This window comes from Hemitrygon akajei, chromosome 3 (genome assembly GCF_048418815.1).
Source record: "Hemitrygon akajei chromosome 3, sHemAka1.3, whole genome shotgun sequence".
In the NCBI taxonomy this organism is placed as follows: domain Eukaryota; kingdom Metazoa; phylum Chordata; class Chondrichthyes; order Myliobatiformes; family Dasyatidae; genus Hemitrygon; species Hemitrygon akajei.
The window spans coordinates 208,302,332-208,324,665 of NC_133126.1; the positions used below are offsets into that span (position 1 = coordinate 208,302,332).

Genomic DNA, 22,334 nt, shown 5'->3' on the forward strand with positions numbered 1-22,334 from the left:
GAGTCAACATGTGCAGCTACTTTGAGCATCCTATGGACTCAGACCCCAAGATCCCTCTGATCCTCCACACTGCCAAGAGTCTTACCATTAATACTATATTCTGCCATCATATTTGAGCTACCAAAATGAACTATTTCACACTTATCTGGGTTGAACTCCATCTGCCACTTCTCAGCCCAGTTTTGCATCCTATCAGTGTCTCGCTGTAACCTGACATCCCTCCACACTATTCACAACACCCCCAACCTTTGTGTCATCAGCAAACTTACTAACCCATCCCTCCACTTCCTCATCCAGGTCAGTTAAAAAAATCACAATAAGTAGGGGTCCCAGAACAAATCCCTGAGGCACACCACTGATCACCTCCATGCAGAATATGACCCGTCTACAACCACTCTTTGCCTTCTGTGGGCAAGCCAATTCTGGATCCACAAAGCAATGTCCCCTTGGATCCCATGCCTCCTTACTTTCTCAATAAGCCTTGCATGGGGTACCTTATCAAATGCCTTGTTGAAATCCATATACACTACATCTGCTGCTCTTTCTTTATCAATGTCTTTAGTCACATCCTCATTTTCTTTCATCCTGCTCGCCAAGGCCTTCTCATGGCCTCTTCTGGCTCTCCTAATTTCATTCTTAAGCTCCTTCCTGCTAGCTTTATAATCTGCTAGATCTCTATTATTACCTAGTTTTTTGATTGGGAGAACATTGGAGTCAGTTGTTAGGGATGAGGACTTTGGGGCCATGGTCAGTGCAGCTTCCTTAAGGGAAAACCTTGCCTGATGTCTCTGTTGGAATTCTTTGAAGAAATAACAAGTAGGATAGACAAAGGAAAATCGGTTGATGTTGTGTACTTTGATTTTCAGAAGGCCTTTGACAAGGTGCCACACATGAGGCTGCTTAACAAGCTACAAGCCCATGGTATTACAGGAAAGATTCTAACCTGGATAAAGCAGTGGCTGATTGACAGGAGGCAAAGTGTGGGAATAAAAGGAGCCTTTTCTGGTATGGCTGCCAGTGACTAGTGATGTTCCACAGGGATCTGTTATATGTCAATGGTTTGTCTGATGGAATTGATTATGGCAAAGTTTGCGGATGACACGAAGAAAGGTGGGGGCTGGAAGTTTTGAGGAAGCAGAGAATCTACAAAAGGACTTAGACAGATTAGGAGAACGGGCAAAGAAGTGGCAGATGGAATACAGTGTCGGGAAGTGTATGGTCATGTACTTGGGTAGAAGAAATGAAAGCATAGATGATTTTCTAAATGAGAGAAAATTCAAAACTCTGAGGCACAACAGGACTTGGGAGTCCTTGTGCAGAATTCCCTGAAGGTTAATTTGCAGTTTGCTTCTGTGGTGAGGAAGGCAAATGCAATGTTAGCATTCATTTCAAGAGAACTAGAATATAAAAACAAGGATGTAATGTTGATACTTTAAAGCACTGGTGAGGCCTCACTTGGAGTATTGTGAGCAGGTATGGACGCCCTATCTCAGAAAGGATATGCTGAAACTAGAGAGTGTTCAAAGGAGGTTCACAAAAATGATTCCAGGATTGAATGGCTTGTCATATGAAGAGCATTTGATAGCTCTGGGCCTGTATTCACTGGAATTCAGAAGAATGAAGGGTGACCTAATTGAAACCTATCAAATAATAAAAGACCTTGATAGAGTGGATGTGGAGAAGATGTTTCCTATAGTGGGGGAGTCTAGGATCACAGATAGAGTGGATGTGGAGAGGATGTTTCCTATAGTGGGGGAGTCTAGGGTCACAGATAGAGTGGATGTGGAGAGGATGTTTCCTATAGTGGGGGAGTCTAGGACCAGAGGACACAGATAGAGTGGATGTGGAGAGGATGTTTCCTATAGTGGGGGAGTCTAGGGTCACAGAGAGAGTGGATGTGGAGAGGATGTTTCCTATAGTGGGGGAGTCTAGGACCACAGATAGAGTGGATGTGGAGAGGATGTTTCCTATGGTGGGGGAGTCTAGGGTCACAGATACAGTGGATGTGGAGAGGATGTTTCCTATGGTGGAGAGTCGAAGACCAGAGGACACCACCTCAGAATAGAGGGGCGACTTTTTAGAACGGAGACAAGGAGGAATTTCTTTGTCAGAGAGTGGTGCATCTGTGGAATTCTTTGCCACGGGCAGCTGTGGAGGCCAAGTCATTATGTATATTTAAGGCAGAGGTTGATAGGCTCTTGATTGGTCAGAGCATGAAGGGATACGGGGAGAAGGCAGGAGATTTGAGCTGAGAGGAAAATTGGGTCAGCCATGATCAATTGGTGAAGCAGACTTGATGGGCCAAATGGCCTAATTCTGTTCTTATACTTTATGGTCTTATGGTCTAAGAGACGAAGGGCCCTAGGCAGCTGTGGAGGCCATAGATCAAAGTTGAAAGGAAATTTATTATCAAAGTAGATTTATATTACCATATACAACCTACTGGCAGGCATTCATAATAAAGAGACACCATGGAATCAATGAAAGAACTTGATAGGGTGGGTGTGGAGAGGATGTTTCCTATGATGGGGGTATCCAGAACTAGAAAGCACAGCCTCAAAATTGAGGGGTGACCTTTTAAAAACAGAGGTAAGGAGGATTTTTTTTAGCCAGAAAGTACTGAATCTGTGGAATGCTTTGCCACAGACTATGGTGAGGCCAAGTCTGTGCGTATATTTAAGGCGGAATTTGATCGTTTCCTGATCGGTCGGGCATCAAAGGATATGGCAAAAAGACAGGTGTATGGTACTGAGTGGGATCCGGACACCCAGAGCAGACTTGATGGGCTGAATGGCCTAATTCTGCTTCTACGTTTTATGGTCTTCTGGTCTAAAGACCGCACCCAACAGAACAAACAGCTAATGTGCAAAAGACCACAAACTCTGCAAATACAAAAATGAGAAAAAAGGGTAATAATAATAAATAAATAAGCTGTAAGCATCAAGAAGATGAGATGAAGAGTCCTTGAAAGTGAGTCCATAGGTTGTGGGAACAGTTCAGTGACAGGATGAGGGAGGTTAAGTGAAGTTATCCCCTCTGGTTTAACAGCCTGATGGTTGATAATTGTTTCTGAACTTGCTGGTATGGGTCCGGGATGCTGACAGATCCTTGATGATGGATGCTGCTTTCCTGTGACAGCGTCTCTTGTCAGTGTGCTCAGTGGTGGGCAGGACTTTATCTGTGAAGGACTGGGCTGTGTCCTCTACTTTCTTAGGCTTCTCCATTCATGGGCATTGCTGTTTCTACACCAAGCCTTGATGCAACCTGTCAGTGCACTCCCTGCCATGCCTATTGAAGCTAGTGAAAGTTTTACGTGACATTCGGGATCTTCACAGATTCCTGAGGAAGCAGAGCTGCTGCTGTGCTTTCTTCAAAATGGCAGTTCCATGTGGGGCCCAGGACAGACCCTTTGAAATAATAACAGCAAAGAAATTAAAGCTGCTGGCCCTCTCCACCTCTGATTTCCCCAAAGAGATCTGGCTGATGGACCTGTGCTTTCCTCCTCCTGTAACACTTAGTAACATTTGAGGCAGATACATTAGGCACATTTAAGACACTCTTAAGAGAAGGGAGCAGTTTAAAAGTTTGACCCAACTTTGTGGGCTGAAGGATCTGTACTGTGCTGTGATTCTGAGTCGGAGTTCTCTCCCGGACAGAGCGCTCTGGAGCAGTGTAGCGTCTGCTCTCAGCCGATCATGGAGCGTATCCTTCGGGCCACGGGCCGGGCCTTTCACCCTCAGTGCTTCACCTGCGTGGTGTGTCATCGCAGTCTGGACGGCATCCCCTTCACTGTGGACTCCAGCAACCAGATCCACTGCATTCAGGACTTTCACAAGTGAGTACCGTAACACCAGTCATCAGTCTCACACTCTCTCTCGGTCAGTATGTGAACTATTTACTTAGAGGACAAGACAGACATCAAACATTCAGTGAAGCCTTCAAGTTACACTCAGTTACAAATACTTATCTAAACGGAGTGTGTGAAGTGGCAGGACAAAACAGACACCAAAGGTATACACTGCGGCAAGTACTCATCCCAAGTGTGTGCTCGGGCCCTCTGCACTGCAGCACACTCCAATGTTCACTGCTTCCGTGGCATTGCGGCCCAGACAACGCACGGTTTCTGCAGCTAGTGGGAGAGGCTGTAAAGCTCCTTAAACAGGCCAATCCTGACCTAGAACGAGGGAGCAGCTTTCGATAAACAGCTACTGTAAGATGGACAATTACTGCAATAAGTACCACAGTGGCATCACTGTAGGTGTAGCTGTTAGCATTACACTTTACAGCATCAGTCTGAGTTCAATTCCTGCCCCGGTCTGTACCATCAATTCCTGCCCCGGTCAGTACCATCAATTCCTGCCCCGGTCTGTACCATCAATTCCTGCCCCGGTCTGTACCATCAATTCCTGCCCCGGTCTGTACCATCAATTCCTGTCCCGGTCTGTACCATCAATTCCTGCCCCGGTCTGTACCATCAATTCCTGCCCCGGTCTGTACCATCAATTCCTGCCCCGGTCTGTACCATCAATTCCTGTTCCGGTCTGTACCATCAATTCCTGCCCCGGTCTGTACTATCAATTCCTGCCCCAGTCTGTACCATCAATTCCTGCCCCAGTCTGTACCATCAATTCCTGTTCCGGTCTGTACGATCAATTCCTGCCCCGGTCTGTACCATCAATTCCTGCCCCGGTCAGTACCATCAATTCCTGCCCCGGTCTGTACCATCAATTCCTGCCCCGGTCAGTACCATCAATTCCTGCCCCGGTCTGTACCATCAATTCCTGCCCCGGTCTGTACCATCAATTCCTGCCCCGGTCAGTACCATCAATTCCTGCCCCGGTCTGTACCATCAATTCCTGCCCCGGTCTGTACCATCAATTCCTGTTCCGGTCTGTACGATCAATTCCTGTTCCGGTCTGTACCATCAATTCCTGCCCCGGTCTGTACCATCAATTCCTGCCCCGGTCTGTACCATCAATTCCTGCCCCAGTCTGTACCATCAATTCCTGCCCCAGTCTGTACCATCAATTCCTGCCCCGGTCAGTACCATCAATTCCTGCCCCGGTCTGTACCATCAATTCCTGCCCCGGTCAGTACCATCAATTCCTGCCCCGGTCTGTACCATCAATTCCTGTCCCAGTCTGTACCATCAATTCCTGTTCCGGTCTGTACCATCAATTCCTGCCCCGGTCTGTACCATCAATTCCTGTCCCAGTCTGTACCATCAATTCCTGTTCCGGTCTGTACCATCAATTCCTGTTCCGGTCTGTACGATCAATTCCTGCCCCGGTCTGTACCATCAATTCCTGCCCCGGTCTGTACCATCAATTCCTGTTCCGGTCTGTACGATCAATTCCTGTTCCGGTCTGTACCATCAATTCCTGCCCCGGTCTGTACCATCAATTCCTGCCCCGGTCTGTACGATCAATTCCTGCCCCGGTCTGTACGATCAATTCCTGTTCCGGTCTGTACGATCAATTCCTACCCCGGTCTGTACGATCAATTCCTGCCCCGGTCTGTACGATCAATTCCTGCCCCGGTCTGTACCATCAATTCCTGCCCCGGTCTGTACCATCAATTCCTGTTCCGGTCTGTACGATCAATTCCTGCCCCGGTCTGTACGATCAATTCCTGCTCCACACTCTCACCACCCTGAGTGAACAAGATTCCCGTCATGTTCCATTTAAACATTCACTTTTCACCCTTAACCCATAACTTCTAGTTCCAGTCTCACCCAAGCTCAGTGGAAAAAGCCTGCTTGCATGTACTCTATCTCTACTCCTCTGGTTATTCAGAACAGAACGGGCCCTTCGAGCTGCCCCATCCGGCAACCCACCAGTTTAACCCAAACCTGATCATGGGGCAATTTACAAAGACAGAATAAGCTGTTCTGGGAGGAAAGCCATGCACACATGGGATGGAACGTGGCAACTTGCTGGGAGAGGGCACCGGAATTGACAGTGTCGTGTTACTGAGCTGTGGGTAAGCTGTGCTGGTGTTGGAAGCATGGTGGTATTGTGGGCCTGTGTTGGGCATTGTCACAAACAACATATTTCACTTTATGTTTTGATACACTTGCAACAAATAAAGGTCATCTCTACCAGACCAGCAACTGGGATCTGAGACACACCTTCTGACTCCTGCCCCCCCCCCCCCAAGTTACAGGACACAGCCTCCACCTTGTCAGTTCCATCTGCCCTCCCCTCCACACCAACATCCCTCGGGAAGAAGGACAAACCAGAGACCAGATTTTGCACAAGGTCCCATTGCATCAACTCTCCCTGGGGTACAGTCCCTGATGTACCAACTCTCCCTAAGGTAGAGTCCCAGATATACTGACTCTCCCTGGGGTACAGTCCCTGATGTACCAACTCTCCCTGGGGTACAGTCCCTGATGTACCAACTCTCCCTAAGGTAGAGTCCCAGATATACTGACTCTCTCTGGGGTACAGTCCCTGATGTACCAACTCTCCCTGGGGTAGAGTCCCAGATATACTGACTCTCCCTGGGGTACAGTCCCTGATGTTGCCGACTCTCTCTGGACAAATATGTCCCCTATGTTGGTGGATGAATCTGCAGTTCTAATGCATTTAGTATAATTGGAAAAAAACTGAGTTCTCAACTCATAGACATCAGTATTCCTTACAACATTGGAGAAGCATTAGGCCATTTGGTCCATCGAGTCTCCTCCACTGTTTCATCATGATTGAATTATTATCCCTCTCAACCCCATTCTTCTGCCTTCTCCATATAACCTTTGATGTCCTGACTAATCAAGAACCTGTCAAGATCTGCTTTAAATATACCCAAAGACTTGGCCTCCACAGTCATCTATGGCAGTGAATTCCACAGGTTCACCACCCTCTGGTAATGAAGCTCCTTGTGATCTCTGTTCAAAAGGCCGAGTTCACTCAACCTATTCTCATAAGACATGCACCCCAATCCAGGCAATATCCCTGTAAATCTCCTCTGCACCCTTTCTATGGTTTCCACATCCTTCCTGTACTGAGGCGACCAGAACTGAGCACAGTACTCCAAGTGGGGTCTGACCAGGGTCTATATAGCTGCAACATTACCTCTCGACTCCTAAATTCAATTCCACGATTGATAAAGGCCAACACACAGTACGCCTTCTTAACCATAGAGTCAACCTGTGCAGCTGCTTTGAGCATCCTATGGACTCGGACCCCAAGATCCCTCTGATCCTCCACACTGCCAGGAGTCTTACCATTAATACTATATCCTGCCATCATATTTGACCGACCAAAATGAACCACTTCACACTTATCTGGGTTGAACTCCATCTGCCACTTCTCAGCCTAGTTTTGCATCCTATCAGTGTCCCGCTGTAACCTCTGACAACCCTCCACACTATCCACAACACCTCCAACCTTTGTGTCATCAGCAATCTTACTAACCTATCCCTCCACTTCCTCATCCAGGTCATTTATAAAAATCCTCCTTAACTCTGTTCTAAAGGGTCACCCCTCAGTTTTGAAGCTGTGCCCTGTAGTTCTGGATACCCTCACCAAAGGAAACATCTACTCCACATCCACCCTATCTAGTTCTTTAAACATTCAGTAGGTTTCAATGAGATCTCTCCGCCTTCTTCTAAATTCCTGTGAGTACAGGCCCAAAGCTGTCAAATGCTTCTCATGTTAACCCCTTCATTCCCAGTCATCCTCGTGAACCTCCACTGGACTCTCTCCAATGACAACACATCCTTTCTGAGATATGGTGCCCAAAACCGTTGACAATACTCCAAATGTGGCCTGACTAGTGTCTTATAAAGGCTCAGCATTATCTCCTTGCTTTTATATTCTATTCCCTTTGAAATAAATACCAACATTGCATTTGCCTTCTTTACCACAGACTCAACTGTAAATTAACCTTCTGGGAGTCTTGCACAAGGATTCCTAAATCTCTCTGCACCTCTGATGTTTGAACTTTCTCCTCATTTAGAAAATAGTCCGCACTATTGTTCCTTTTACCAAACAAACCTTTAACAAACAGACGCCATAAAAGGGCGCCAAGATTGAACTCCAAGCTCCGGCACCCCAAGCTGTAACAGCGTTGCGCTAACCACCGTGCTACCGTGGTGCTCGAGGTAGCAGTCGGTGCCTCGTCGGCGAGCTGCTGAACTCCTCTCTGTGCTTTAACCTGCAGGAAGTTCGCTCCACGCTGCTCCGTGTGTGCTGAGCCCATCATGCCCGCTGAAGGTCAAGAGGAGACGGTGCGTATCGTGGCTCTCGACCGTGATTTCCATGTCCAATGTTATCGCTGTGAGGTACGTTCACCAAAAGGCCAGCAGCATTACTGCAAGTTTAAGTTTAATTGTCGCTCAACCATGCGCGCGAATACAGCCAAACAAAACCGTGTTCCCCGAGGCCAAGTGCAAAACACAGGACCAATGTCACGCCGCACATCTAGTCACAATAGCAGAAAAACATACAGTCACAAACAATATATAGCCCAGGTCCCTGAGTGGCGTGGCTGGTAGATTAATCCTTTCTTAAATAAGTTGCCCAAGTGAGGACTCAAGCATGCCTTATACAGCCTTAGCATTACACGCTTGTTTTTATATGCTAGTCCTCTCAAACTGAGTGCTTACTTTGCATTTGCCTTCCTCACCACCAACTCAACCTACAGGTTAACCTTTTGGGAATCCTGCACAAGGACTCTCAAATCCCTGTGTACCTAGGATTTTCTCATTTTCTCCCTGTGTAGAAAATGGTCTATGCTTTTATTCCTCCTACCAAAGTGCATGACCAGACACTTCCTGACACTGTTTTCCATCTGTCACGTCTTTGCCCATTCTCCTAATCTGTCTCAGTCCTTCTATAGACTCTCTACTTCCTCAAAGCTACCTGCCCTTCCAGTTACCTTCACATCATCCACAAACTGGGCCACAAAGCTGTCAGTTTCATCATCCAAATCATTGACATACAATGTAAAGAGAAATGGTCCCAGCACCGACAGGAAGTGATACAGTAGTGGTGGTTGGGGGTGTGGAGGGCTGGGCTAGCGGGTGGAGGTGTTGATCAGCCTCACTGCGTGGAGAAAGGAACTGATTTTCTCTGGAGCATTAGTCTTTGTGGAAGACCCAACCAGTGTGGCGGATGTTCAAGAGTGTCAGGAGGTCTTAAGTGTGTGACGTTGCCATTACTAGGGAGAAGTTTCTTGGGAAACTGAAAGGTCTGAAGGTAGATAATACCTGGACCAGATGATGTACACACCATGGTTCTGAAAGACGTGGCTGAAGAGATTGTGGAGGCATTAGTATTGATCTTTCAGGAGTCACTAGATTCTGAAATGGTTCCAGAAGATTAGAAAACTGCAAATGTCACTCCACTCTTCAAGAAAGGAGAGAGGCAGAAGAACAGAAATTATAGGCCAGTTAGTCTGACCTCAGTGGTTGGGAAGATGTTAGAATCAATTATTAAGGATGAGGTCTCAGTACTTGGAGGCACATGATAAAACAGGCTGTAGTCAGCATGGTTTCCTCAAGGGAAAATCTTGCCTGACAAATCAGTTGGAATTCTTTGAAGAAATGACAAGCAGGATAGGCAAAGGAGAATCGGTTAATGTTGTATACCTGGATTTTCAGAAGGCCTTTGACTTTTGATTTTAAGAAGGCTGCTTAACAACTATGAGCCCATGATATTACAGGAAGGATTCTAGCATGGATAAAGCAGTTGTTGGATGTCAGAGGCAAAGAGTGGGAATAAAGGGAGCCTTTTCTGACTGGCTGCCGGTGACTAGTGGTGTTCCACAAGGGTCTGTTATTACCCCTCAACCATCAAACACTAAACCAGAGGGGAGGGCATCACTCAACTTCACACCCTACACTGAACTGTTCCCACAACTGATGGACTCACTTTCAAGGACTCTCTGTCTCATCTTCTCGATATTTATCATGTATTTATTTATTACTAATGGTTCTTTATACTTACTGTGAAAGCCTAAAAGAGAATGTATATGATGACATAGTTATAGAACGCTGTAGCCTATCTAGCACATTGAACCATTAATCTGCCGACTCCCATCGACCTGCACCTGGACCAAAGCCCTCTATACCCCTACCATCCATGTACCTATCCATATTCGTCTTAAATGTTGGAATCGAACCCACATCCGCCACTTGTGCTGACTTCTCGTTCCACACTCTCAACTCCCTCTGAGTGAAGAAGCTCCCCCTCATGTTCCACTTAAACTTTTCACCTTTCACCCTTAACCCATCTCTTCCGATTTTATTCCCACCCAACCTCAGTGGAAGAATCCTGCTTGCATTTACCCTGTCTATACCCCTCATAATTATGTATCCCTCCATCAAATCTCCTCTCAATCTTCTACGTTCTAACAAATACAGTCCTTACTCATTCAGTCGTTCTTTAAACTCAGGTCCTCCAGACCCGGCAACATCCTTGTCGATTTTCTCTGCTCTTTCAACCTTGTTTAATTTTTCCTGTAGGCAGGTGAGCAAACCTCCAAATTAGACCTCACCATTGTCTTATACAACTTCAACAAGACATCCCATCTCCTGGACTCAATACATTGCTTTATGAAGGCCAATATACCAAAAGGTCTCTTTCTGACAGTCTACCTGTGATGCCACTTCTAAGGAATTATGGCTCTGTGTTCCCAGATCCCTCGGTCTACAAAACTCCTCAGTGCTCAACTGTTCATTCACTGTGTACCTGTGATACCCTGGTTGGTCATCCCAAATATGCACTTTGATAATAAATTTACTTTGAACTTTGAAATTGGTACTTTGAATGCCGGTAAATACAGCCAGCTCAGGTAGGCATGGACGAGTTAGGCAGACGGGCTTGTTTCAGTGACGTATCTCGGTGACATCGTGGAGGACTGAAGCCCGTCTGTTACTGATACCCTGCTATCTGTTTCCTCAGGACTGTGGCATCCTGCTCTCAGACGGTGACACGCAAGGATGTTACCCCCTGGATGGACACATCTACTGTAAATCCTGCAACGCCAGGTGCATCCAGCTTCTGTCCGCCAAGGCCACCACTGACCTGTGAGCCCACTGACCAGCAGGACCTCTGCATCCTGCTGGGGCCAACAATCTTACCAAAGATATTCCAGCAGCGCATTCTTTACGCTTTCACCTTCTGATGATCTTTGCTTGCGCTGTCTGCCAGTCCGAGGGCTCTCACTGGCCAGAGCTATCATTGTATAGGACAGGCACGGTTAAACAGCTAAACAAATGGGGAGCAGTAGTCGGGCAGATGAACAAACCCTGCCAAGTCTCGTTGTGGGACCTTCATCCACATGCACCAACCCTCTCTGTAGATTGCCATTGACATTCAGTGTCTCACGTTCTCGGTCTGTCTCTCTCTCCCTCTCTTGCCCCCTCTCCCCATCACAACCCTCACCCCTCCCTCTCCCCCTCCTGCCCCCTCTCCCCGCCACTCCCCCCACCCCTCCCCGCTCCCCACTCTCTGCCCTCTCGGTTCTCCCTCCACCCTCTCTTCCATGCTCACTAGGTTGAACTGTTGACTGAACAGCAGTCGGATAAAAATGGGACCAAGCGTTCTCGCTTTGTGTTTGTACAGGAAGGAATAATATTTACCTCTGGCTCTCAATAAATGACTAAAGTGACCTTTTTTTAGCTCTGGGAATCTGCTTTGCAGTAAAACTAAATAGCCAGACGTTGTAAATAAGCAAATGCAGAGGCAACACTGAGTCCAAACTTGTTAAGAACATTCTGGAAAGAGTTTCTGTGGATTGTCATGAGGAAAGTTGGGAGTATTGGCTGCAGGGACGATGCAGGGAGCTCAGTTGAGGCCAGGATCTCGTTGTCGGGAAATGTAAAAGTTTGACAGCTCTGGGCCTGTACTCATTGGAGTTTCAAAGAATGGGGGGGGGGGGGGGAGATCTGATTGAAACTATTGAATTTTGAAAGGCCTAGATAGACCTTAAAACATAGGAGCAGAATTAGGCCAATCAGTCCTTCAAGTCTGCTTGGCCATTTCATCATGGCTGATTTAGAACATAGAGTACAGCACAGGGACAGGCATTCGACCTACAATATTGTGCTGAGTCAGATAAACAGCAGACCAAAACCACCCAACACTAATCCTTCCTATCTACACCACGTCGATATCCCTCTATCCTTCTTATATCCATGTGCCTATCCAAATGTCTTCTCTCATTGGACTAACAGTAATTCCTGGATATACTTAACAAATACTGCCCCATCTAAATTCCTTATACTAAGAAGGTCCCAGTTTATATTAGGGAAGTTGAAATCCTATTTATTACAACCCTATTTATTATCCCTCTCAACCCCATTCTCCTGCCTTCTCCCCATAGCCTTTGACTCCCTGATTAATCAAGAACCTGGCAAACCCCACTTTAAATATACCCAATGACTTACCCTGCACTGCCGTCTGTGGCAATGAATTCCACACATCCATCACCCTCTGGCTAAAGAAATTCCTCCTCATCTCTGTTCTAAATGGACGTCCTTCTATTTTGAAGCTGTGCCAGCTGGTCCTAGATTCCCTATCATAGGAAACATCCTCTCCATGTCCTCTAAGCCTTTCAATATTTGATAGGTTTTAATGAAATCCCCCTCTTTCATCTAAACTCCAGCGAGTATAGGCCCAGAGTCATCAAATGCTGCTCTTACATTATCCCTAGATCTTTCTGGTGAATGCAGATTTATGGCGTAGGAACATTTTCAGTATTGTTCCGTGGTACTGCGAACTCAAGGTGCGAATGACCCCCCCCCCCCCCCCTTTCCCTACTGGGTGAGATCATTGAAATTCTGTACTCTCCTCCTCTTCCCACACGTGATGTGATGGTTTGGGCCGACAGAATTCAACCAAGATCAGATCTAAACTGGCATCCCTGCACTGCAACACACACAAAATGCTGGAGGAGCTTAGAAGGTCGGGCAGAATCTGTAGAAATGACTAAACAGTCGGCGATTGTTGCCACAGGTGCTGCCTGGCCTGCTGAGTTCCTTCAGCATTTTGTGTGTGTTGTTCTGGATTTCCAGAATCTCTTGTCTTTATAACTACGTGCTGCTGCACTTTCCACTGTGAATGGGGACCTCTAGAACATAGAACAATCCAGCATCGTCCAGGCCCCTTGGCCGATGAAGTAATGCCGACCTTTTAGCCTACTCCAAGATCACCCTAACCTTTCCTTCCCACATAACCTTCCATTTTCCTATCATCCATGAGCCTCTTAAATATCCCGAATGTATCTGCCTCTCCACCATCACATTCCACTCACCGACCACTCTGTGTAAAAACCTTAGCACTGACAGCCCCCCTGAACTTCCCTGCAATCGTCTTAATATCAGACCCCCTTGTTCTCTGGCTGTCTACTCCTCTTATCATTCGGCACACCTCCATCAAGTCACCTGTTATCTCCTTCAGTCCAGAAAGAAAAGCCCTAGCTTGCATTGAGTAAAACTGGCCCTCAGTGAGAAGGGTTCATACATTTCCTGAAGAGTGGAAGCAAGAGCGCCATCTTCAATCTGACTGGTTGAGGCCTGCGCTCATTGCTATGGAGTTCCTCCTAGTCGGAGTTACCACACTGTGTCAGATCTCTGCAACAACACTCCTCCGTAAATAGTCCAAGTACTCATTCGCCAGAACTTGCTCCATCTCTTTCCTGTGACGTCACATCACTGATATAGGCCATGAAATTTGCAGCAGTATATAATAATAAAAACTTTAAAGTACAATCAGAAATATTTGAAATCGAGTAAGTGCAAAATGAGAACAAAATATTAAAAAATAGTGAGGTAGAGCTCACTGTCCATTCAGAAATCTGATGTTGGAGGGGAGGAAGCTGTTCCTGAAACATTGAGTGTGAGTCTTCAGGCTCCTGTACCTCCTCCTTCATGATCGCAGTGGGAAGAGGGGATGTCCTGGGTGATGGGGCTCCTTAATGATCGATGCTGAGGAAGGTGAGTGCCCATGATGGACCTGGCCAAGTTTACAGCTTTTTCCAATCCTCTCTCCAGTACACGTGTAGAAATTTGCAAGAGTCTTTATGACACCCAAGTTTCTGCCCCAGCACAGAACGCTCCTGATACATATGCAGTGGGAGGAGGAGGTTACAAAGCTCAGCAGATTAGACAGATCACCCACAGGGAGCCCCTCAGGGACCTGAACTTTACAGAAAAACAAATCCTTCTTCATCATTCGTGATTGGATTATGCAAACTGAGTTAGTATTGTATTTGGAACGGGGATAATGCCAGCGTCACAAAGTAATAATGTTTATTGATTGTGTGTGTCTTACATCAGAGCCTACATCAGCATGACCTCAGTCCATTCAAACCAAGTAAAAATACTTCCCAATTCAATTTAAATCTGATAATAGCACCAGCTGACTCTGGCACACTTTACAACTCTCTGTGGGTGACTGTCCAATTCATGGTTCTTCATCAGACTTTTGCAAATCTATTAAAGGACTACAAGTCGACCCACCACATTCGCAAACCATGCAGTATATATAGTATAAAATCATAACACACAGGAGCAGAATTAGACCATCGAGTCTGCTTCACCTTACATTGTAGATGATTTATTACCCCTCTCAACCCCATTCTCCTGCCTTCATCCCATAACCTTTGATGTCCTGGCTAATCAAGAACCCATCAACCTGCTCTTTAAATATGCCCAATGACTCGGCCTCCACAGCCGTCTGTGACAATGAATTTCACAGATTCACCATACCCTGGATAAAGAAATTCCTCCTTATTCTTTATTCTGAGGCTGTGCCCCCTGGTCCTAGACTCCCCCACTATAGGAAACATCCTCTCCATTTCCACTTGGCCTATCAATATTTGATAGAGTTCAGTGAGACCCCACCCCCCCTTTCATTCTCATGAACCACCTCTGGCCCCTCTCCAACACCATCACATCTTTGCTTAGATCATCATCAGCAGCATTATGTGCCATGTCATATGATGTAGGTGATCGTGGTCTCATGACTATGATTATTCTTGGAAAATTTTTCTTCACATGTGGTTTGACATTGCCTTCTTCTGGCCAGTGCCTTTACAAGATGGATGACCAGTTATTATCGATACGATCAGAAATCATCTGTCTGGTGTCAGTGGTCACAGAACCAGCTGTGCACCAGCTGTTCTTATGGCCATCCACCAGAGGAGGGGGGCTAAGCTGGTGTTACACATTGACCAAGGTTGACCTGCAGGCTAATGGAGGGATGGAGTGGCTTACACCCCTTTTTGTGGAGACGTATCTCCATCCTGCCACCCTTTTCTTAGATAATGTGCCCAAAACTGCTCACGATACCCCAAAATCTGCAAATGTTGGAAATCCAAGACATCACACACAAAATGCTGGAGGAACTCAGCAGGTCATGCAGTGTCCATGGAAATGAATAAACAGTCGACACTTCAGGCTGAGACCATTCATCACAATACTCCAAGTGTAGTCTGACCAATGCCTTATAAAGGCTCAGCATTATATCCCTGCTTTTCTACTCTAATCCTCCAGGAAAGAATGCAAACATGGCATTTGCTCTCCTCACCACCGACCCAACCTGCAAGTTAACCTTGAGGGAATCTGCACAAGGACTCCCAAGTCCCTTTGCACCTCATATTTTTGAATTTTCTATCTATTTAGATGCCAGTTTTGTAAACCATTCCTGTTCCTCATATCTTGGGATGCCAACACATATCAGGACATTTTCTGATCATTCCAAACATTCTTTTTTTCCTGATTTTTCAACATACTGCACAGGCTGGAGGCACCATTGTCAGTTTTGTACTTTAGAGGCTCTGACATAATTCTCTGAAAGTATCTCCCTGAGTGCCAAACCAGCAAGGAGCAGAATCCCAATCCCTGCAGGCTCACCAAAACCTTACAGTGTAGAAACAGGCCCCAACTCACCTGTCCGTAATGACCATGTAGAAACAGGCCCCCAACTCACCTGTCCGTAATGACCATGTAGAAACAGGGCCCCCAACTCACCTGTCCGTAATGACCATGCAGAAACAGGCCCCCAACTCACCTGTCCGTAATGACCATGTAGAAACAGGCCCCCAACTCACCTGTCCGTAATCAACTCACCTGTCCGTAATGACCATGTAGAAACAGGCCCCCAACTCACCTGTCCGTAATGACCATGCAGAAACAGGCCCCCAACTCACCTGTCCGTAATGGCCATGCAGAAACAGGCCCCCAACTCACCTGTCCGTAATGGCCATGCAGAAACAGGCCCCCAACTCACCTGTCCGTAATGGCCATGCAGAAACAGGCCCCCAACTCACCTGTCCGTAATGGCCATGCAGAAACAGGCCCCCAACTCACCTGTCCGTAATGGCCATGCAGAAACAGGCCCCCAACTCACCTGTCCGTAATGGCCATGCAGAAACAGGCCCCCAACTCACCTGTCCGTAATGACCATGCAGAAACAGGCCCCCAACTCACCTGTCCGTAATGACCATGCAGAAACAGGCCCCCAACTCACCTGTCCGTAATGACCATGCAGAAACAGGCCCCCAACTCACCTGTCCGTAATGACCATGCAGAAACAGGCCCCCAACTCACCTGTCCGTAATGACCATGCAGAAACAGGCCCCCAACTCACCTGTCCGTAATGACCATGCAGAAACAGGCCCCCAACTCACCTGTCCGTAATGACCATGCAGAAACAGGCCCCCAACTCACCTGTCCGTAATGACCATGCAGAAACAGGCCCCCAACTCACCTGTCCGTAATGACCATGCAGAAACAGGCCCCCAACTCACCTGTCCGTAATGACCATGCAGAAACAGGCCCCCAACTCACCTGTCCGTAATGACCATGCAGAAACAGGCCCCCAACTCACCTGTCCGTAATGACCATGCAGAAACAGGCCCCCAACTCACCTGTCCGTAATGACCATGCAGAAACAGGCCCCCAACTCACCTGTCCGTAATGACCATGCAGAAACAGGCCCCCAACTCACCTGTCCGTAATGACCATGCAGAAACAGGCCCCCAACTCACCTGTCCGTAATGACCATGTAGAAACAGGCCCCCAACTCACCTGTCCGTAATGACCATGTAGAAACAGGCCCCCAACTCACCTGTCCGTAATGACCATGTAGAAACAGGCCCCCAACTCACCTGTCCGTAATGACCATGTAGAAACAGGCCCCCAACTCACCTGTCCGTAATGACCATGCAGAAACAGGCCCCCAACTCACCTGTCCGTAATGACCATGCAGAAACAGGCCCCCAACTCACCTGTCCGTAATGACCACGCAGAAACAGGCCCCCAACTCACCTGTCCGTAATGACCACGCAGAAACAGGCCCCCAACTCACCTGTCCGTAATGACCACGTAGAAACAGGCCCCCAACTCACCTGTCCATAATGACCACGTAGAAACAGGCCCCCAACTCACCTGTCCGTAATGACCATGCAGAAACAGGCCCACGGCTGTTACTCATGTGACTGTACACAATACTCCTCCTTTTGAACAACTCAAACGTGGTGCCCCAGCCTGTGAAAACAAGCCTACCAAATGCTTTCTTATCACCCTATGTACCTGCGTCTCAAATTTCAGACTACTATGGACATACATCCGCTGTCTCCATCGAATATAGGACATTACAGCACAGTCCAGCCCCTTTGGCCCATGACGTTGTGTCGACCTTGTAATGGACTCTAAGATCAATCTAACCTTCCCCTCCTACATAACACAACATTTTTCTATCATCCATGTTGCTATCTGTTAAATGTTTCTGATGTACCTGCCTCCAGCACCAGTCCTGGAAGTGCATTCCAGACACTTGCCACTTTTCATATAAAAAACTTACCTAATGACAAACCGCCCTTTAATTTCCTCCAATCGCCTTAAAATTAAATCCCCCCCCCCCCCCCCCGAATAAGCCATTACCATCCAGAGGAAAAGTCTCCGTCTGTCCCACGGAAAGTGTGGGTTTTCCTGCAGTTTCCACCCACAGTCCAATGACATACGGTTAGTAAGTTCATGGATCATTGTAAATTCCTCGTGATTAGTCAGGGATTTGCTGGGTCATGCAGCTTGAAGAGGCAGAAAGGCCTGTTCCACGCTGTATTTCAAAAAGTAACTAGCAGTGGGGTAGGAACTGTAAAGAGTAAGGAACTGCTGGGTCTGAGCTCCCACTAGTGGACCATGTTTGATCCTCTGCCTGATGAATCTCTCCTACTTTCTTTTCTACTATATTCAGACCCCTCCAATTACTCTGGGAGTTGGTGCATGTGAGAAAGGCTGGGTTATTGGTATCTATGTATTAAAATGGCAGTTGTTTGCTGCGACAATCATTATATAAATGGGTGGGTCTGCGGGAGGGAGGCTGTGCCCTTGGCTGTCTGCTCCGCTCACTCACCTTGTCTGAACTCAGCATGCTGTGGTCACCATGGCTTCATTCTGCCCCCTGCTGGTCTGCAGCATCACTGTGCTCCTGAACTCACTGGGCAGTGACTGCAGACTGTGCAAAATCACTGTCCAGAAACTACACACAGTGAGTTCAGTGCCCACTGACTGTACACAGAGTGAATTCAGTTCACACTGACTATACACGCAGTGAATTCAGTTCCCAATGACTGTACACACAGTGAATTCAGTTCCCAATGACTGTACACACAGTGAATTCAGTTCCCAATGACTGTGTACTGTGAATTCAGTTCCCACTGACTCTATGCACTGTGAATTCAGTTCACACTGACTGTACACACAGTGAAATCAGTGCCCACTGACTGTACCCACAGTGAAATCAGTGCCACTGACCATGCATACAGTGAATTCAGCGCCCACTGACTATGCACATAGTGATTTCAGTTCCCACTGATTGTACACACAGTGAATTCAGTTCCCAGTTCCCATGCATAGTGAAATCACTACTCATTTACTGCACACAATGAAATCACTGCCCAGTGACTGCACACACTGTGAAATCACTTCCCAACGACTGCACATTGTCAAATCAGTGCCCAGTGACTACACAATTAGTGAAATTACTGTCCAGTGACTGCACACTGTTAAATCAATGCCCAGTGACTATGGAATTAGTGAAATCAGTGTCCGGTGATTGCACAATCAGTGCCTTGTCACTGCGCTGTGAATTCAGTGCCCAGTGACTGCATATCTGTCAAATCAGTACACAGTCACTGCAGTCAGTGAATTCAGTGCCTAGTGACTTACACTAGGTGATAAATCAATCAGTTTACAAGTTTTGCTTCAGGAATGTGACAGACACTGGGTTCTGTTATTGGGCCCTCAGTAACACTAGACCTGACCATAGTGACTTTTGCCTGAACCTGTTGTGTTGACTTCAGTTACAGCTTCTAAATAAACATTATTGCTTTAACTAAATATTAATGCTTAAAACACTTTATAAGCACAATTACTACATTTATATATCTCTAATCAGCTGTGATTATGTGAAACTGATCAGTGGGGGGGGGGGTATAGAGGGGAAGCAGTCTGCGCACAGTTCCAGCTTCAGACCGTGGCTCTGTAGTTGTCCACTTGTAACATCTTTAATACCACATTAAACATTTCTGAACAACTAGCACCTTGCACCAATCGCACAGTTAGCTGGAGCTAAATTTGTTTTATTATATGCTTCAAGTTTATTCACCTTGAGATAGAAGGTAGCCGAGACAGTGACCTGCATCAACGCACAAACTGACGTGGGGACTCGGAAGTCAAGCAGCGCCTATGGAGGGAAAGACACCAACCATGTTTCAGATACCATATTGTGACCCAAAACGTCAACATCCCCACAAACAAACTCAGAATCTGAATCAGGTTTAATATCATTTGTTGTTTTGCGACAGCAGTACATTGTAATGTGTAATAATAAGACTCTAAATTACAATAAGAAAAAAAAATTGAATTAAATATGTAGTGCAAAAAAGGAGCAATACAAAGAATAAGTAGTGAGGTAGTGTTCATGGGTTTATTGTCCATTCAGAAATCTGATGGCGGAGGGGAAGAAGCTGTTCCTTGCAACATTGAGTGTGTGTCTTCAGGCTGCTGTATCTCCTCCCTGATGGTAGCAATGAGAAGAGAGCATGCCCTGGGTGATGGGGTTCTTAATGATGGATGCCTCCTTTCTGAGGTGTTTCTTTTGAAGATGTCCTGGTTACTGGACCCACTGAGTTCCTCCCGCAGAGTGTGCGTTGCTAAGTTTGAGTTTGTCAGGGTTCAGGGTTTTAATCCGAGGTACGAATGAAGCTCAGAGAGCTGGTCATCTTTAGTCCAATGCTACACAGCAGCTCATGAGTAAGATTTCAGACTGTTCAGTGTCATTTCCTGACGATGACTGAGGTCAAGCCAGTGCCAGTTATCACAGAGAAGCAACAGAGTGGAGTTGAAATGTGATCCAGATGAGATGGTTGATATTTTTACTGAAAATGAAACACTTTATATAAAGCACTTAAAGTAATGTCTTTTGCTTTGCCATTCACTAGTGACTGTATTAATTCATCATAAAACAACATGTTTATTTGCAATGCTTTTCTACTTTTGATTCTGAGGGACTAAGAATTCCAGTCCAGCTTGGTCCCTGGTGTTCTGCTATGAGATTTCTATTCACAATAAAAGTTTACCTGCAATCACAAACGTTTCTGAGGAGTGCGTTATTCCAAAAGTTACGCTAAATTGCTCTGCCTATTGGTTTCTTTGGTTGACACCTCGTCCAGGACGCTGGCATTGGAGAGCGTGCAAAGGAGGTTCACCAGAGTGATTCCAGGACTGTTTGATGGTTCTGGGCATCTCATTGAATATTGAAAGAAGAGCACATACAGAACACTGGAGGAGCTGAGCAGGTCAGTCAGTCAGTCAGCATCACTGGAAATGAATAAACAGGCAACGGTTCAGTTCGCGGCCCTTCATCAGGACCGGAAAGCAAGAGGAAGGAAGCAGTGCGGGGAGGACAAGCTCGAAGGTGATAGGTGAAACCGGGTGGGTGGGGGAGGGAGGTGAAGTAAGAAGCTGGGAGGTGATAGTTGGAAAAGTTAAAGGGTTGGGGAATAAGGAATCTGAAAGGAGCAGAGAGTGGACCATGGGAGTAAAGGAAGGATGAGGGGCACCAGGAGGAAGTGATAGGCAGGTGAGGAGAGGTGAAAGGCCAGAGTGGGGAATAGAAAAAGAGGGAAAGAGGATAGGAAAAAAGTTAGCGGAGGAATCAATCTAGTGAACCTTCTCTGTACTCCCTCTATGGCAATGTTAGTGCCATCAAGTTGGAAGCTACCTGGACAGAATTGCAGTATTGCTGCTCCAGCCTGGGAGTGACCTGGTCTCAGCAGAAGAGGAGGCCATGGATCAACACCTCAGAACGGGAATGAGGATCGGAATTGAAATGGCTCGCCACTGGAGTATTGAAAGGCCTAGATAGAGTGGATAAGGGAAGTATGTTTCCTATAGTGGCGGAGTCTAGGACCAGAGGGCTCAGTCTCAGAATAGAGGGACAACCGTTTCGAACAAAAATGAGGAGGGATTTCTTTAGACAAATGGTGGTGAATCTGTGGAATTCAATGCCTCAGATGACTGTGGAGGCCAAGTCATTTGGTATATTTAAAGCAGAGATTGATAGGTTCTTGATTAGTCAGGATATCAAAGGTTACAGGGAGAAGGGGTTGAGAGGAATAAAAAAAATCAGCCATGATGGAATGGTGGAGCAGACTTGATGGGCTGAATGGCCTAATTCTGCTCCTTTGTCTTATGGTCTAACAGGCACAAAACGTTAATGGGAAAAGAGAAGGGAAAGGGACTGTGATGGAGATGTAAGCAGAATGGAAAGGGACTGTGATGGAGGTATAAGCAGAAGGGAAAGGGACTGTGATGGAGGTATAAGCAGAATGGAAAGGGACTGTGATGGGGGTGTAAGCAGAAGGGAAAGGGACTGTGATGGGGGTGTAAGCAGAATGGAAAGGGACTGTGATGGGGGTATAAGCAGAAGGGAAAGGGACTGTGATGGGGGTATAAGCAGAAGGGAAAGGGAGTGTGATGGGGGTGTAAGCAGAAGGGAAAGGGACTGTGATGGAGGTATAAGCAGAAGGGAAAGGGACTGTGATGGGGGTATAAGCAGAAGGAAAAGGGACTGTGATGGAGGTGTAAGCAGAAGGGAAAGGGACTGTGATGGGGGTGTAAGCAGAAGGGAAAGGGACTGTGATGGAGGTGTAAGCAGAAGGGAAAGGGACTGTGATGGAGGTGTAAGCAGGAGGGAAAGGGACTGATGGAGGTGTAAGCAGAATGGAAAGGGACTGTGATGGGGGTATAAGCAGAAGGGAAAGGGACTGTTATGGGGGTATAAGCAGAAGGGAAAGGGACTGTGATGGAGGTGTAA

At 46.7% G+C, this 22,334-nt stretch overlaps 1 protein-coding gene across 4 annotated transcripts in view; it reads left to right on the forward strand.

The window, feature by feature from the left end:
* The window catches only part of LOC140725808 (lipoma-preferred partner homolog), a 466,117-nt gene extending 445,509 nt beyond the window's left edge, over positions 1-20,608 (forward strand). For all 4 annotated transcript variants that reach the window (XM_073041777.1, XM_073041776.1, XM_073041778.1 and 1 more), the window contains exons 8-10: positions 3,657-3,835; positions 8,167-8,287; positions 10,911-20,608. In XM_073041777.1, the coding sequence (XP_072897878.1) occupies positions 3,657-3,835; positions 8,167-8,287; positions 10,911-11,039 (429 nt within the window). In that variant the 3' untranslated portion in view covers positions 11,040-20,608. The remainder of the gene's footprint in view (positions 1-3,656; positions 3,836-8,166; positions 8,288-10,910) is intronic.
* The last annotated feature ends 1,726 nt before the right edge of the window (positions 20,609-22,334 follow it).